Source organism: Gallinula chloropus, assembly GCF_964237585.1.
Source record: "Gallinula chloropus genome assembly, chromosome: 4".
Taxonomy (NCBI): Eukaryota; Metazoa; Chordata; class Aves; order Gruiformes; family Rallidae; genus Gallinula; species Gallinula chloropus.
Window position 1 is genome coordinate 18,875,824 of NC_140088.1, and position 16,432 is coordinate 18,892,255.

The 16,432-nt window shown below is 39.5% G+C and overlaps 1 protein-coding gene across 3 annotated transcripts in view; it reads left to right on the forward strand.

Annotated features, from left to right (window-relative positions):
* NAV2 (neuron navigator 2) overlaps positions 1-16,432 on the forward strand; it is a gene marked incomplete at its 5' end in the record, with an annotated part of 391,595 nt that overhangs the window by 337,869 nt on the left and 37,294 nt on the right. For all 3 annotated transcript variants that reach the window (XM_084263024.1, XM_084263022.1, XM_084263023.1), the window contains 6 exons: positions 857-995; positions 6,159-6,450; positions 7,371-8,070; positions 12,119-12,586; positions 13,629-13,694; positions 14,923-14,967. In XM_084263024.1, coding sequence (XP_084119150.1) covers positions 857-995; positions 6,159-6,450; positions 7,371-8,070; positions 12,119-12,586; positions 13,629-13,694; positions 14,923-14,967 — 1,710 coding nt within the window. The remainder of the gene's footprint in view (positions 1-856; positions 996-6,158; positions 6,451-7,370; positions 8,071-12,118; positions 12,587-13,628; positions 13,695-14,922; positions 14,968-16,432) is intronic.

Consider the following 16,432-nt stretch of genomic DNA (forward strand, 5'->3'; position numbering starts at 1 on the left):
ATTCAATCCCAACTCTATTGTTCTTGAAGACGGAGTAATTATAAGACAGTTTATAAACTTCTTTAACCAGCTTATTTTTAGGGGTGTTTTAGAAGTGGAGCATCTGGCTTGACTTTAAGATCATTTTGATTCTGCTCTAACACTTAAATTGCTTCAGGCATGGACATTTTTTGTTGGTGCTTTCTGTGTCTTAAACTTCCAGTTACACATTTCTGATTTACCAGCAAATGTTGATGCTACTATATACTTGAAGAAGGTAGTCTGTTAAAGGATGAAAAGGATGTGTGGTAGAGCCAGGGGATGGCGGGGGAGGGGTGGGGGGGGGGACGGGGAGGGGTGGTGTTATGTGCCATCTGAACAGCTAGAATTTCAGTTACTAAAGGTATGGTGATAGCATCAACGACAGATTCAGGTTGTTGCCCAGGTCAATTTTTGTACCATAACAATAAGGCACAAAAGTTTTCTTCAGGGTGAATTTTTTCCTTGCATTTATATTCCATCTCTGCATTATGGCTTAGCAAATCACTGCTATGCCTGCCCAGAGATGTCATTCTACCACCTCCTTCCCCTGCTCCTAGACTGCAGGCATAAATTTTGAAATGCTTGGAAGTTTATTTACTTGGACAAACATTGCATCATCGGTGCTACTGGCTTAGTGATGCATTAGGCTTCATGGCAACCCTCTAGTCAATGATCTGTGTGAATTCAGACTTGAAGTGCAATGAAGATAAGTTAGGGAAACAAGCATATCATTTTTATTTCACAGCTGCAAGTAGGATGAGGCTTACACGAACAATACCTCAACTTTTGAATGATATTTTGTCTTTTGACCTTTGTTTTCTACCTTTTTCTCCAGCTGGGATGACAGCAGCTCTGTCAGCAGTGGGATCAGTGACACCATAGATAATCTCAGTACTGATGACATTAACACTAGCTCCTCTATCAGCTCCTATGCCAACACACCTGCCTCCTCCCGCAAAAACTTAGATGCACAGGTAAGAATTTTTGTTTAGACAAGCAATACTGGTATTTATTATTTTCTCTGTGTAATAGTTATAAATGTTTTAAATTGAATGAACTTGGGCGTGCACACAGCCTTCACCACGGATGGTATCACTCAGCGGCGAGGTCAAGCAATAGTAACCACCTTATCCTACATGGCATTTATGAGTATTTCCTCTATTTGTGGAATCCATGGCGTCTCAGATGTGCTGGTGTGGCAACAGACGGGTTCTGCATTTCTAGCAGCACTGCTCTACAGAGAACATGCATCAGTAAATTGGGGGGTTTTTGTAGTTCTAGAACAGGCACTATGTTTCTTCGTAATAGAATTTAATTAAGTCAACATGAAGGTTTAAAGAATAGCTACACTTCCATCGGAAGTGTAAGAATGGTAGGCAAATGAAATAGATTGTTTAAACTTTCAGTGCTGCGTGTTACTACAGGCTTTCTATTTTTGGCAGCATTTCATAGGAGGATAAATTTTACATCCTTTGGCAACCTATGTATTCATTTTGTGCTCAAGATATCACACATCCAAAGAGGGTCAAACTAGTGAAAGTATCCAACAATTTTTCATTCATCAATTAGACTGCGTACTACAGTGATTTGCAGTAATATAAACAGCTTTTTCCCCCTTCCCAGTTGTATAGAATGCTGTTTGGAAAAGCGTGGGACTAAGAAGTCCAGCTTTGTTCTTTGTACGCCCACCTGCTCAAGGGACTGGGGTGTTGTGTGTCAAAGCAGCCAGGATGCAGTGACTTGGCATTGTGGCAGGTAGAGGAGAGGGGCGTAGGTATGACCTTCTCCTCTGTTTCTTTCCTCTTTTACTCTTCTCCAGTCCTTTTAACCACTTTCCTCTAAATCTGTTTTTAATACCAGTTTTAACGTAGATGTGTGGTTGCTGTGAAGTGTTACTCTGCCTATAGGACTGTGGTGCAAGCATGTGTTAGTCTTTGTTCCCTTGCCACGATGTGCATATTTGAGCCTACGTTAAAGCTTTCCATGTAGCCTGTAGCCTCTGGTTGTGTATCAGCGACTGCATGTGTGCTCGAAACTGCTAGTACAAGTCTAGTACAAGTTGAGAGGGGTTTGGGTCTATCAGACATGTTTTTCAGTACTTAACGGAGAATAACACCAACACCTAGAAGTATTTTTGACAGTTGTTACTGTCTCAACATTGTCATACTGTTTTAAAAAAGGAAGAAAAAGGGAGACGTGACTGAACATTAACCTAAGGGAAAAAAAATAGAAACCAATTTGACTTCTATCTTCTGATGGATTGGATTCTTGGAAACACCTCTGAGAGATCAAAATCTGTGTTGACAAACTCCTCTTCCTCCTCCACAACTCTCGCAGCATCCAAGAGAGTGCAGACATATGCCAGAAGAAAAGCAGCTGAATCTTGTGTGGACGGTAGAGCACAGTCAGTAGAAGAGGAAGCTAAGACGCACGAGTCGGTTTTGCAGTTTTTTGATTTTTACCTATGACCTGCTTCTCTCCTCCATTTTCATGGCTGACTGTTTATTCTAGGTGTTACTGTTATCTGCACATTATTAGCCGTAAAATACTTTTGGTTTCATGCAAACAGAATATTCTCATCTTGTCAACCAAGGGAACGAAAATAGCTTGGAGTGATGGAGCTGTGTAGCTTGCAGGGTTGATTTTTTTGGTACCCAAAGTAGTCCTCATAGCTAATGAAACAGCAAGTGCTATATAAATACCTTTTCTGTCTGTCTTGGAGTGCTCTATGATGGCCCGTGCCCAGGTTTGCATTCCCCTTTGTGGTCACTCACACATCTGCACAAGGATGTGGACTTTTCTTCTCAGGATATCTACTGCTTTGGTTCTCCTAATAGTAGGCACTTAACTTTAAAGCTGCTGTGATTCTGCCATGTCTTTTTGAGGTGGTGCAGAGGTTGGATTTCAGATAATTAAAGAGGGAGCTTGAAGCTAATACATCTGCAGCTGGGAGTCCAGACAAATCATACAGCAACATCAAAGGGGGGAGAGAGCCCTAACATGTCAGTGTCTGCTGATAAAATCAGTAACTTACTGAGAACTCTGCAAAGGAATAAGACATGGTTGCAATAGAAAATAAAAGTGTCTGCTAAGCAATTGATTTTCAGAGCTGCTGAGCACTCCATATTTCAGAAGCGGTAGTTTCTTAATCTTTGAGTAGCAGGACTTAAATATAATATTAACTCCATCTCCATATACTCTTATAGTTGTAGCCCAGTTTTGTAAACAATGTTATGAAGACGTCCTCAAGTTGGTTCTGCAAGAGCCAGTGATCAGAACCAGAATTTACCTTACTATGTTACTGTATCTTCCTTTGATGATGCCAATTACCTAATCACTTAATGTAGCTAAACCACTTTTAGGACCCTAATGTTTTTGTTTTCTATTACACAGACTTATCTAAGTTACCTTTTGACACAGCACTGAGTATGACATGCTTTAGAAGTCATTCCATGTACATAATTTTAATATTAAAGACCTGCTGGGAATTTGAAAATAACTTACTTCAATAAGGTGGAAGCGATGGAAGAGAGGGAAGAGATCAAGGAGTAAACTTGCTCTTGTATGTAATACTAAAAAAACCCTGAAGACAGAAAGGAAACAATTCCTTTACATGGAAAACAGCAGCATCTTTGAACTTTTCATTTTCATTGGAGTGAAGATGGGTTTTGTCTGTTCACTGCTTCATGAATAGGTTTACAAAACTGCAGGACTAAGTTGAGAAATCCCGATGGTTACCACTACTCCCAGCTTTGCTCCGGATTGTGCTCACTATGTCTTGCCATGACCTCCAGCAAACAGTATTTCCACTTTCACCCACTCCAGGCCTTTCAGGGGGGTGGAGTTTCAGCTGCAATCCCAGAGCCAGGTTTCACCATGTTTTGGTTTGGATTCCTTAGTCATGTTTCTGGGCTGTTCCCAGTGTTTACCATTAAATAGGAACACCTCTGGCCAGAGGGCTTCAAGGGTGCAGCATTTCAAAGGCTATGGAAAAGGTTGGGCTGTGGGTGTAGTAGTGGAATGAAGTTGAAAAGAGCAAACATAGAGGACTTCTTGTAGCGCTGTTCTCTGTGTTGAGACTGGACTATTCTTATAGATGGAAAGGGGGCAAGCAGAAAGTACAGGAACATTTCATGGTCAGTTAAAACTAGAATAAACCTTTTACCAGCAAGTAGCTGTATTTCTTGCTCTTGAATGCTAATGGTGTAAAAAAGCAATTCCAGAGGAGGTACTTGAAGCAAGGTACTAATCAGAGTGTGTGAAGGATGCCCCTGAGGTGGTTTTGTTGGGTGATTATTTGTTACTTTTTGCCTGTGCTCTCTTCCAAGATCTGTAAACTTAGGAGACATCTGTGTGAAATGATGATGTTAGAGAAGAAGAGGACATAAAAACATACTACCCACCTACCAATGGTGATAAATAGAAAGGTAGCCCTTCCCAAACCTTGCAGCCATACAAAATAAGGAAGTTAGAAAGAGAAAAGTGTTTCGTTCAAGCCTGTGCTGAGTTGCTGTCTCTGAATGGAGAGGCAGGGAAGTGACATTTGCATAGCATGAGGGAAATACAACCAGGAAATAATATCTAAATCTGTAATTCAGCAAATGCTTGTTAGTCTAATGGCTCAGTGTACAAACAACCTGGGCCCAAACTATTTCATATGACTGAAGGAAGACCATTATGAAGTGTGGTGTCAGCTTTCACGCACTGAGTGCTTAGACGAGTTTTTCATGCTTTTTTAAAAAAAATGTACATATATAATTACAGTAAAAAGCAAAGGAAATTAAATCACAGCCCCCCTGCATTCTTGAATATTGATAGTGGGATCTGATAAGAAAAGTCAGGCTGGAAACATGCTTTAGGTACTTCAAAACAAATATGACATTTTGCTGAAAGCATGGTAAATTATCATGCATCCTTTCCTGTGTTGTGCTTTCCTGGTTTTCCAAAGGCAGTAAAAAGTTGTGGGCTTTATAACGCTTTGGGGTATTGAAAATAATTTCCTTTTAAGTAATGCTACCTTTTGACTACTGCACAGTACTAAGCACATTGGTCTTCTGAGGCTGCAGGGAAGAGATGGCAGTGAACACCCTGCCAAAATTCACCAACTTGTGATCAAGTGTTGAACTGGCAGTCTCTTTCTTGATACAGTGCTGGTTGAACACTTCAACGGTGAATTTTTTTATCTGGATCAAGGTCAAATGTGAACATTTCTCATTTGTGCCTGATCACAAAATAGTAGTTGTGGTGTTATTAAATTTGCCCAAATTAATCAACCGCATTTGATAGAAGTAGAATTCTGCAAAAGGAATCATTAGCAATAGAAAATGCTAGTGTATGGGGACTATATTATATACCTAGTTGGTTTAATTTAAGTGTTTCTGATAACTTGGCAATGGCTAGCTAATGAAAATATTTTATATTTGACATCTATCTGCAAAATTCTCCATAGAAGGCTGGTAGTACCGTCAGTCTGTCCAAAGGATGTGTGAAAAAAACATTTGTAGAACTTGAATATAAATTGAAAACTGGTGTAATTTGTTCATTTAAAGTTAGGTTTGAGTATTGTTAGAAAACTGTTGGGGATTCATTTTTCATCAGTTCTTGGGTGTCCTCCTAATATGTTACATTAGGATGAACAGCATTCCACAGCTTCAGATCTGTTCAGAAAGCTGCCTTCTCATGCTCTGGAGATGAGATTGCCAGACAAGAGATAGGAAGGCAGCAAGAACAAAGGAAAGCTGGCTGCACAGGTTTGAAATGTTTTTTTGGCATTGCAGTAAAAGGGTTCATCAGAAATTTGAGATGGAGGATTATAAATGTCATGGAGCTGAATTCGTCCTTTATAAATCGAGTGCTTTTTTTCCCTTTTTCTTTTCCTTTTTTTTTTTTCCCTTCCTTGCTTTATTCTAAGGGACATGGTTGTTACTTTTTTTTTATTATTCTCTAATGTATTTTTACAAAGTCATTGCTGGGTCCATTTCTTGCTGTGATATTTCTTTATCAATGACATGTTATGTTTGTTGGTACTTAAAGATGACTGGTGAGTTTATTAATCAGATCGATGGTTCTCATTTATGAAGCTTCTTAAAAGAAAGGCTTGCTCTGAATGTTGTATTACAATTCCTTATCTGTCCTAGACTGATGCAGAAAAGCATTCCCAGGTTGAACGGAATTCCTTGTGGTCCAGTGATGAAGTCAAGAAATCAGATGGAGGATCCGATAGCGGCATAAAAATGGAGCCAGGATCTAAATGGAGGCGGAATCCCTCTGATGTGTCAGATGAATCTGATAAAAGCACTTCTGGTAGGAAGAACACTGTTATTTCACAGACGGGCTCCTGGCGACGGGGCATGTCAGCTCAGGTTGGCATTACCACACCAAGGACTAAACCTTCAACCACCTCAGGCACATTAAAGACACCTGGAACAGGTGAGAAAAGGTGTAAGAAATAAACAAGCCAAAAAGTGTATTCAGTATGAAAACAGTTTAAATACTTTCCAGAGGCAGAACCTGATCTTCAGGTAATCCTGTCTTTATTTTTAGGAATTGTTTTAACCTATACAGCATCTCGTATGTCCACGTTTCTATTTCTGTTTGTTTGAAAACATGTATTTTGGATTAATGCACCATGAAAGTTGTTTTTGTTACAACTTTAGTCCAAAGACAAGTTATTTATTGAGCACAGTATTGCCATATGACGAATAAGTAATAGAATTTCAGTTTTTGAAATCACAGTTAACTTTAAGAATATACAGTATATGTGGTTGAGGAGATAATTTTTTCCCCATTCTAAACCAGCATGTTCATTTATACTAAACACTACTTAATTCTGGATTTTCTTATAAATGTATTAGTGATCTAGCACTTGCAGATGTGTGAATGAAAATTGATTGAATTTGCCTAATCAAGTAATATAAGTTAATGCCTCTCCTTTTACTTGATCATGTACAAAATTGTACATGTAAAAGTTGGATTTAGATAATTTCTTGAACAATGCCTTTTAGGAAAATCGCACTAATGGCCTAACACTGCTTCTGTCTAATGATAAAAAAAAAATCAATCTGTGGCAGCTAAAGAGGGGAAACATTTTTTTTTTCTTATCTGTCACTATTACATAAGACTGTTCGGCTTTTCATATTCTCAAGGGCAAACACACCACATACTTTCTCTGGCAAGTCTGCATGTATAACTCACTAGAGTGGCATGTAAGTTCAGTGCAGACTAGATCATGATTTTTAACCACACTCTGGTGGCTAACACGCTTTTGCTTTTCATGCTGCTTTGAGTTTCATCATTTGCTTGATGTTTTCAAGTCATTAAATATTAGAATTCTTTTTCTATTTTTGTAGGGAAAACTGATGACGCCAAGGTATCAGAAAAGGGTAGACTATCTCCTAAAGCTGGACATGTTAAACGTTCCCCATCAGATGCAGGACGCAGCAGTGGTGATGAATCCAAAAAGCTTCCCACAAGTAACTCTAGAACAACTGCTGCTAATGCTAATACATTTGGATTTAAGAAACAGAGCGGTTCAGCCATAGGCATGACTATAATCACTGCCAGTGGGGCGACTATCACCAGTAGATCGGCTACCCTGGGAAAAATCCCAAAGTCATCTGGACTCATGGGTAGGACCACTGGTCGGAAGACTAGTGTCGATGGCTCACAGAACCAGGATGATGGCTACTTAGCACTTAGTGCCCGAACTAATCTTCAATATCGTAGCTTACCCCGGCCCAGTAAATCCAGCAGCAGAAGTGGAGCTGGGAATAGATCTAGCACAAGTAGCATAGATTCCAACATAAGCAGCAAGTCAGCTGGGTTGCCTGTCCCTAAAATGAGAGAGCCTACCAAGGTAATCCTTGGAAACTCTCTGCCAGGATTAGTCAATCAGACTGATAAAGAGAAAGGGATTTCGTCTGACAACGAAAGCGTGGCCTCATGTAATTCTGTTAAAGTGAACCCTGCATCACAGACTACTAGCGGAGCTCAAAGTACTCACCAGCAAGGAGCCAAGTACCCCGATGTGGCCTCTCCCACTTTGCGCAGGTAGGCAATAAATTCGTTGGTTGTGCGATGATGTTAGTCGGAGCTGAATGATCAGGACTCTTCAAGCCAGGCCTGGCTGTATTTTGTGGAGGACTTACTTTTAGTGTCCTGCGTCAAGGTCTTTGTACTTACATTTAATTTCACATTGGCCAGCACTGTAAATACTCAGTCCATCATGCAACAGCAGCAAAAATTTAACATTTGGGAAAAAAACAGCTGTCTGGCAGAAAGGTTGGCAATGTGATATGAGTCGCTGCTGTCAAAAACATACCTGAAGGCTTTATCCATGCAGATATCACCAGAATAAGAGTTTTCTTACCTGAAGGTTACTGAAGAGTTCTTGCACCAGTGCATATGCAATGAACCTGAAAATACTCCAATGGTGGATCAAATGATAAATTGACAATAGGAGAGTTATTTCACATTTTCATTAGGACAGATGTGTATTTCGACCTGCCATATGTAGATTCACACTCCTAGCCCAAACCAATCTTTCAGTTTTGTGGATTAGGCCAGTGTGTTGCAAAACTCGTAACAGCACATCATTGGATTGTGAAGAAAGATAAAAAGTAAAGTTACTGTCTAAGCTGGGTTGAATTTTCTTATTTTAATAATATTTTTTTTAAACAAAAAAATCTTATGTCTTCTATTTTTCCACCTCTGCCCTACACATGCTTTTAACATTAGTATTGAGCTGTTCAGGAATTAATTTGTTGATGCAGTGTGCATCAAGGCCTTGATATTGGTGGAAGCTTCCAATAATATTATTTTTCAATTTAATTTGACATTGACTAGCTTGTCTGTTTCAAGTTGCGGTGTTCTGCATTTCATTTTGTCTTGACACCCATAATGCCCATACAATTATGCTACATCATCCTGCTTCCAGTGATGTGAGAAAGCCACATTCCATCTGAAGCACCAGTGCAAGCATAATGGCTGTGATGGCAGCTTAAGCTAATACTGTAAAGATTTGTAAGCTGTTTCATTTTAGATGGGTGTTTTTATTTGAAAAGTCTATGTGAGGACAATTCAAGATATTTCATCTATTTTAATAGTGATTATCATTAGATAAGTCACATCCTTTAGAACATTTAATTTTCATCAATGACTACTTAAAAAGAAAACCTGTAATAGACCTTTTGTTTCTGTTGCATACCACAAGAGAAATGCAGTTTTTCAGTGTTGAAAGCCTCAGGCACATTAAGGTTGAAATTTGATTGCAATTTTTTTGTTATTACTAGAAAGCCACATTGCTAGCAATGTAGTTGAAATGCTGCATTAGCAATACATGGAACCTCAAAGAGAAGATACAGAGGCTCAGTTTAACTATTCCCTCATTTTGATTTACAGTTTCATTCTTGAATTTTCACCAGCCTGTCTAAACAGTCATGTATTGAAACACGTCAGGGGTGAATTTGGTCTCACCTGCTTATTGCTGATATCTAGAATGACAATGACAAAGTTTTCTAGTTTGATTTTCATAGTCAGCTGCGTTGCACACCTTGTTTTTTGCATATTTTCTCTTGGTATTTTTTAATATTATACAATAAATTACAATCCATACCTTTGTAATGATACAGATTTACCTGCAAGTCTGTAAACATACGTGACTTCTGTCCTGTTCTAAACAGTGAAATTTTATAATTCTGCAATGAGAACCGTAACTGTCTCTATTCTCTCAGTATTCCCTTTAGCTCCAGTGTTAGATGTCCAATATGTGCCTTAAGTGAAGCCGTAGTTTATTTTGAAATATTGTATTATTAAATTGAGCCTTCATACTTTGCAGTATATAATAAACCACTTTTCTGCTGCTGGGAGGCAACCATGACCCAAGAGCCAGCTCAGATATATCAGTGATATGAGTAAGATGTCCTTCCTTGCAGGGCATTGTCCTTCCAGAGTTAATGGCTGTATTGACGTGACTGTCTTGCTTTTTTCTCTGGCCTGAAAGGAATGCCCTCCAGACAACATCCTCTTCTGCAGGTGTTACGAGGTTGTGGTCTTTGGCAGCAACATTTTCTATTTGTGCTGCAGTGTAGCATTCTTTCAGTTGCATCAGAGATGCTGTGAAACAGACTGCATATCTTAAAACCAGCTGTAAAGCTGCTCTATGGTTGGTTGGGTTGGTTTGTTTTTAAGCTCGAGGTTCCTATTTCTTAAGAGTACAGTTCCCCCAGTACAACTGAAGTGTTGGTATGCAGTGACATAGGAGCAGGAATACCTAGTGCTGGTATTGCTGCTGGAGGCCAAGTATCACTGCAGTATGGTTTGACGTTTTTTTCCATACTCGCTCTAATAACATTTAACTCTACATAAACCCTAGACTCTAAATGTCTCTATATCCAGGTAGGAATGGGTTTTAACATTCCAACTGTCTCGTCTAGGTCAGCATCTCCTAACCAGTGAGGTGTGGTGTGCAGGTGAACCATGTTTTCCAGAACTGTTCTGGTTTGTGAATGTCATGAGGTGCTGAGAGGATCGTGGCACAGAGCAGTGCTGGATTATGAGACAGATTTAGATTGGCATCCTAGCCTGATCCAGCACAGATACTCTGGTGCTTCAGGTAGCATCCATGCAGTAAGTGCAGCTTCTGGGCATCACTGGACTTGTGTGCTGTAGGGTGACCAGTTCCATTACACAGCCCGTGTTTCTGGGAAGTGTTGCACAAGTGACTTCAGTGTGTACGCGTCTGACGGACAGCACGAGTAAACTAAAAAGCAGAGAAAGTTCTGCTTTGGGCATACTCACCCATAAGTCTTTAGGAACTCTTGTAGTCCTCTCTTCTGAGGACTATGGCCCAATAGATGCTTACTTGGAAAGATTTCATCCCCAGTACTCTACACTGTTGATAAGAAAAAAAACAAATCCAGATGTGTGAGGAAAACTGAGGTTCCAAGAGCTGCTACAGGAGCTAAGTGGCAAAAGCAGAAGCAATGTTTTGGTGTGGATCACAGAATCACAAGGTTGGAAAAGACCTTTAAGATCATCAAGTCCAACTGTTCCTGTCCTATGCTAAACCATATCCCTAAGTACCTGATCTACCCTTTTTTTAAACACATCCAGGGAAAGTGACTCAACCACCTCCCTGGGCAGCCTGTTCCAGGCTCTGACAACTCTTTCAGTAAACAATTTTTTTCTAACATCTAATCTGAACCTGCCCTGGTGCAGCTTTGTGCCATTTCCCCTTGTCCTATCTCCTGTTACTTGGGTGAAGAGACCATCGCCCACCTCTCTACAACTTCCTTTCAGGTAGTTGTAGGTGGTGATAAGGTCTCCCCTCAGCCTCCTCTTCTCCAGGCTAAACATCCCCTAGAATGTTTGAAGCTGGAGTCAAAAGCTACACTTCCCTCATAATTTTGAGGATCAGTTTTAGAATGATAATCTGATTTTATAGGCATATTTACTTCTAAGAAAGACACCTTTGGTAAAAGTGATGCAAATTGAAGAAGCTGCAGATCCTCCTCCAGTCATGCTTTTAGATCTGCTTTGCACTAGCTCTTGTACTCAGCTTGTCATTTAATGAGACAGTTCTAGGTGCCAAACCAGGTAAAAAGTTTCCAGCAAGCTTTGTTCCTGAAGTGAGATGAACCTACAATAGATATCAGTAGATATTTTTCCTGTTACGTCCCAGAAAATGTTGCTTCTGTGCAGACCATTTGATGATTCGGACAGAAATTACCTGGACAACAAGCTTTCAGCCTCTTATATCACATGCTTTGGATCAATCAATGCAGTGTTGCTTTGGTAATCTTTTTCTATAAAGAGCATAAAACGATATGCATGTAATTTACCTTTGTGCAAGTATTACTGATGGTTCAGAGAAGAAACACCTAAGATAGATTTGAAGCTATCATAGTTGTCTCTGGACTTTTGAAGGTGGCATGAACACAAGGAGGTGTATAAGTTTATAGTCGTGTATGTCCAGGCTAGGATCATTGACTTAATGTTGGCTTTCTGAAGCTAAGAGTATACATGGTTTAGGCATGAAATATAATTCCTGCATTTAATATTCCATTTTATGTATTTTTCACTGTTTTTTTTTTTACAGACTTTTCGGTGGCAAGCCTAGTAAACAAGTTCCCATCACAACAGCTGAAAATATGAAAAATTCGGTAGTCATCTCCAATCCTCACGCTACTATGACTCAGCAGGGTAATCTCGATTCACCGTCTGGCAGTGGTATGCTCAGCAGTGGGGGCAGCAGTCCTCTATATAGTAAAAACACAGATCTGAACCAGTCTCCACTAGCTTCTAGTCCCAGTTCAGCACATTCAGCTCCTTCCAACAGTTTAACGTGGGGTACCAACGCAAGTAGCTCTTCTGCCGTTAGCAAGGATGGCATCGGATATCAGTCCGTCAGCAGTCTTCATACCAGCTGTGAATCCATAGATATCTCTCTGAGCAGTGGAGGTGGGCTGAGCCATAACTCCTCCAGTGGCTTGATTCCAGGATCTAAAGATGATTCTCTCACACCCTTTGTCCGAACAAACAGTGTTAAGACTACATTGTCTGAAAGGTTAGTAGGTTTTTCACTCTTTTCCATATGTTTATATGTATCTCAAATGTGAATGAAGTCCTGGTAGCAGTAACCAACACTGCAGATGCAATCTGGTTTGTGCTTCATACAAGATAATGCCAAAAGGTATTAGTAGCACTTAAAAAGGCTCCAGGCAAGGAGCCCAGTTCAGAGCAAAAGGATGGGTTCAAGTGAGGTTTTTAATTTGCTGTGGTAGCCAGTGTAACAACATTTCTTGCTACCATCTCAGACCTAATATTTGAATTCTGCATCATACATTATCCTTCCACAGAGGTACTATTTCTTGATCTGATAGTGATATTCAAAAAAAAACCCTATTGTTATTATAATTTTGATTTGAGAAGCCTACTTTCTCTTGTCATACTTCTTATTTGTAACATTTGGTAAGCTTTTAAACTGGAGGTCATGCTGAAAAGCAAAGACCCTGTCTCCTTAATGACTCAACTCCTTCTTGGCCTTTACCTGCTGCCCAGTCCCATCTCCATCTGTTCTCTACAGTGTTTCAGTACAGGCATTCATGTGAATGCTTCAGGACCCCAAGGGGGAGATGTCTCCAACTGAAAAATGACCGCTTGAATTGTATTTCAGACCGATCAGTTCCCCAGCTCCTTACCCGCTGAGACTCATCGGTATCTGTGTGGACACAGAGTAGGAGCTAGGAACAGGCTGAGTAGGGAGGAGAGAATGGGACTTCTTGGTGAGCATCAGAACTGTGTCAATGGCACATTGAGCTCCCATCAGGATAAACCAGGCAATGGCTTGCAGTGTATGCTTTCGTAGTGACCTTTTGTAGAAGGCAGTAGTACGCCTGCAAGCACTGGAAATCAGCTCTACTCCAATGTGTTATGTGTAGTCAGGTAGCAAAATTTTCGTATCTCAGTGGAGGCAATTACCACTGAATATTATGTTCTGACAGTTTGGGTTTCTGTTTGTGTTTTATTATAACTCCTTTCTGTTCTCTCCTTTTTTCATTCTAATATTCCTTCTCTTGTTTCCTGTCTCGTTGGACTGATTCTTCTAGCCCTCTTTCTTCCCCTGCTGCTAGCCCCAAATTCTGCCGAAATACTTTGCCCAGGAGACAGGACAGGTAATGCTGTCTCAGGACAGGAGTATGCACAAGGCTGTAGGTTTTGTTGCCCATCTCAGTGAAGCAAATTGTTTTGTGACAGACTGTGCTCAGTTGGGTCCTCTGCTGTGTTCATTGTTCAGGTGTGAACTGACACAAAGACATGCCAGTGAGAGTACCCTCAAACACCTCATCGATGTACATAAATCAATCTGGAGAATGGCATACGGCAGACTTGGCATGTTTTTGGTGTTGCTCTTGATACCGGGAACATCTTTTGTTTTGTGGGGGTGCTTTCCTCTTCCTCCTCCCCCGTTTCTTTGTCAAAGGCAATTTAAAAATTTTGCCATTTTTTTTCTACCAATCTAAACTCTCACTAGCATTTCAGCATTCCTCTGGCATGCTGCTTTCCCCACTGCCTTCCAGGCCTGTCCTTTTTGTTGTGAAGTCCCCGTGTCATTCAGTGTCGTCAGTCTTTTATTGCAATTTGGCTCATGAGTGTTTTGCGGGGACTTGGGTATATCTGTCCTTTTAAAAATGAATGCAAACATTGGGAAAGATGACCCAAATCTAAACAATCTAGCTTGCTGCTGTAATTTCAGTCACTCCCACGCTGTAATTAGCTATAAAGATTGTCGTTAAATTAATTAATTTAAGCACTTGGATATTTTCTTTAAAACTGAATTAACAGACTTTGCTTGGTTACAAGTTCATAAGTTGTTAAAACATAAATATTCGGGGTTTGGATGGCTAATAGATTCATTTTACTTTGCTGATGTAATTTAATTCAAGATTTGGAAATTTAAACAGTCTGGGCTCTGCTATACATTTCAGCTGTGTAACAACAATTAGCTGCATTCCCTAAATGGTGTCTATTGAAAGAGATGATGGAAACGTGGTTTGGACTTGAAGACTCTCATCAGTTTTTACAAATAATCTGCCTCATGCCTGCTGAAAAACATATTTTTAAGCATCCATTTGATGTTTAAAGGGCTATTTTTGTTCATTGTGGGTAGGAGAGAGAGCAAAACCATGATGCGAACAGATGAGATTCATTGGCATGGTACCAGATGCATGTTTGTGCAAATCCACACCTGGGTAAGGAGGTTTTTGCATGTTTCTGTAGGAAGGCCCTTGCACCTTTTCCTCTGAAAAGGTGGTGCAGATGTTTGTACGTCCTTCTTCGTCCTGATCTTATTCCTTCCCTTTTGTTCTTCTCTGAAGTTCTTTTCTTTTAACTTTTCTGCAGCGACCCACATCTTGATAGGAACACTTTGCCTAAGAAGGGACTCAGGTATTGGTGTTTCCCCATGGTTTAACAGCTTTTGTTGTGGCTTTGGAGTTTGGTTTGTGTTTCTGTTGTGGCTGGTGGTGATGGTCGCAGCCTTTGCAAGAGGTGGCAACAATATTGTTCCTTTCTTTGATTCTCTGTTTCTTTAATCCTTAAAGAAGGCCATTGACCACTGTGCTTTTTTTCATCCAGTCGCTTCTCTGCTTGAGCAAGAACTGTGGCTTTTGCTGGCTGAATTGCTGAAAAGCATCTCATAATCCATCACTGGGCTTTACTTGACGACAGTAATTTTGCATCTTCTCTGGATAGTACATGGAATGACTTGAAATCATTTTTATACCAGGAACCTTGGTGTTGATATACAAATAGAAAAGATTTCCAGTATTATGCCAAACCTATTAGGATGAGTTTGGATATGTTAACTTAAAAAAAAAAAAAAAAGAGAGCTTCAGAAAGCCTAAATATTTAGAGGTTTTTTAGACATATTTTCTACTCTTCTAGAAAAGAACAAAAAAATCTCCAAACAAACTTTTGGCAATTGTCTTCTCATACATTTGTTTATCTGTAAGGTCATGATTTTTAGAACATTAATAAACTGCACCAAAAAAAAGATTCTTTTCATTGATACAAGCAATTCTAACAAGATAATGAACATTAGATGTATTAATTAAATGCTTTAAGTGTTACAGAATTTACATAAGATATCTTAGACAATTTAGAAAATTGCAGCTTTGGAATTGCTTAATGCAGCTTCTAGGATCCTTGAAATTGCAGATGCAATTTATTCTGTGCTATACACATTGTTCTTCACAGCAGCTTTATCCCATGAAGCCAAGTGCTTAAAGCCTTCCTTAAAAACACATTTTTTTAAAATGTTCCCATGCTTATCAAGTATGACTCTAATGAAAAAGACTTTTTTAAGACTGAAACTTTTGAGTGCTGAAGAGGTAGGTATTAATGCTGGAAAAATTAAAAAATCCTCAGACTGGTAAAGGAAAATGACTGTATGAAGCCCCTTTCCTAATAAAAAAGTTTTAATACATATATATGTATATATATATATATATATACACACAAAGTTTAATAGGTGCAGGTAGTCAGGGACTGTTGCTTGAGCAGAGGAATGAATGTGGGTTTTTTTCAAAGCCGATTACATTTTTGCAATCTAAATTACTGCACACTGATTTAAAATAGTCTTAATAGGTGATATCTTACTGTAAATAATTTAGTTGGAGGGAATCTAATTAATTAAATAGATAATATCAACTAATAATGGGCTCCAAGTGTTTAGTTTTTGGAAGGAGAACTAGTAACTCATAAATATTTCTTAAAAGCAGATGGCATAGCATAAGACAGATGCTGAAATCCATCAGGAGAGTAGTGTTTCCATGATACTCTTCTGTTGATACCTGTACCCCATCACAGATTTCACATAACACCTCTGGTAACATACCTATTTTTCAGGTGT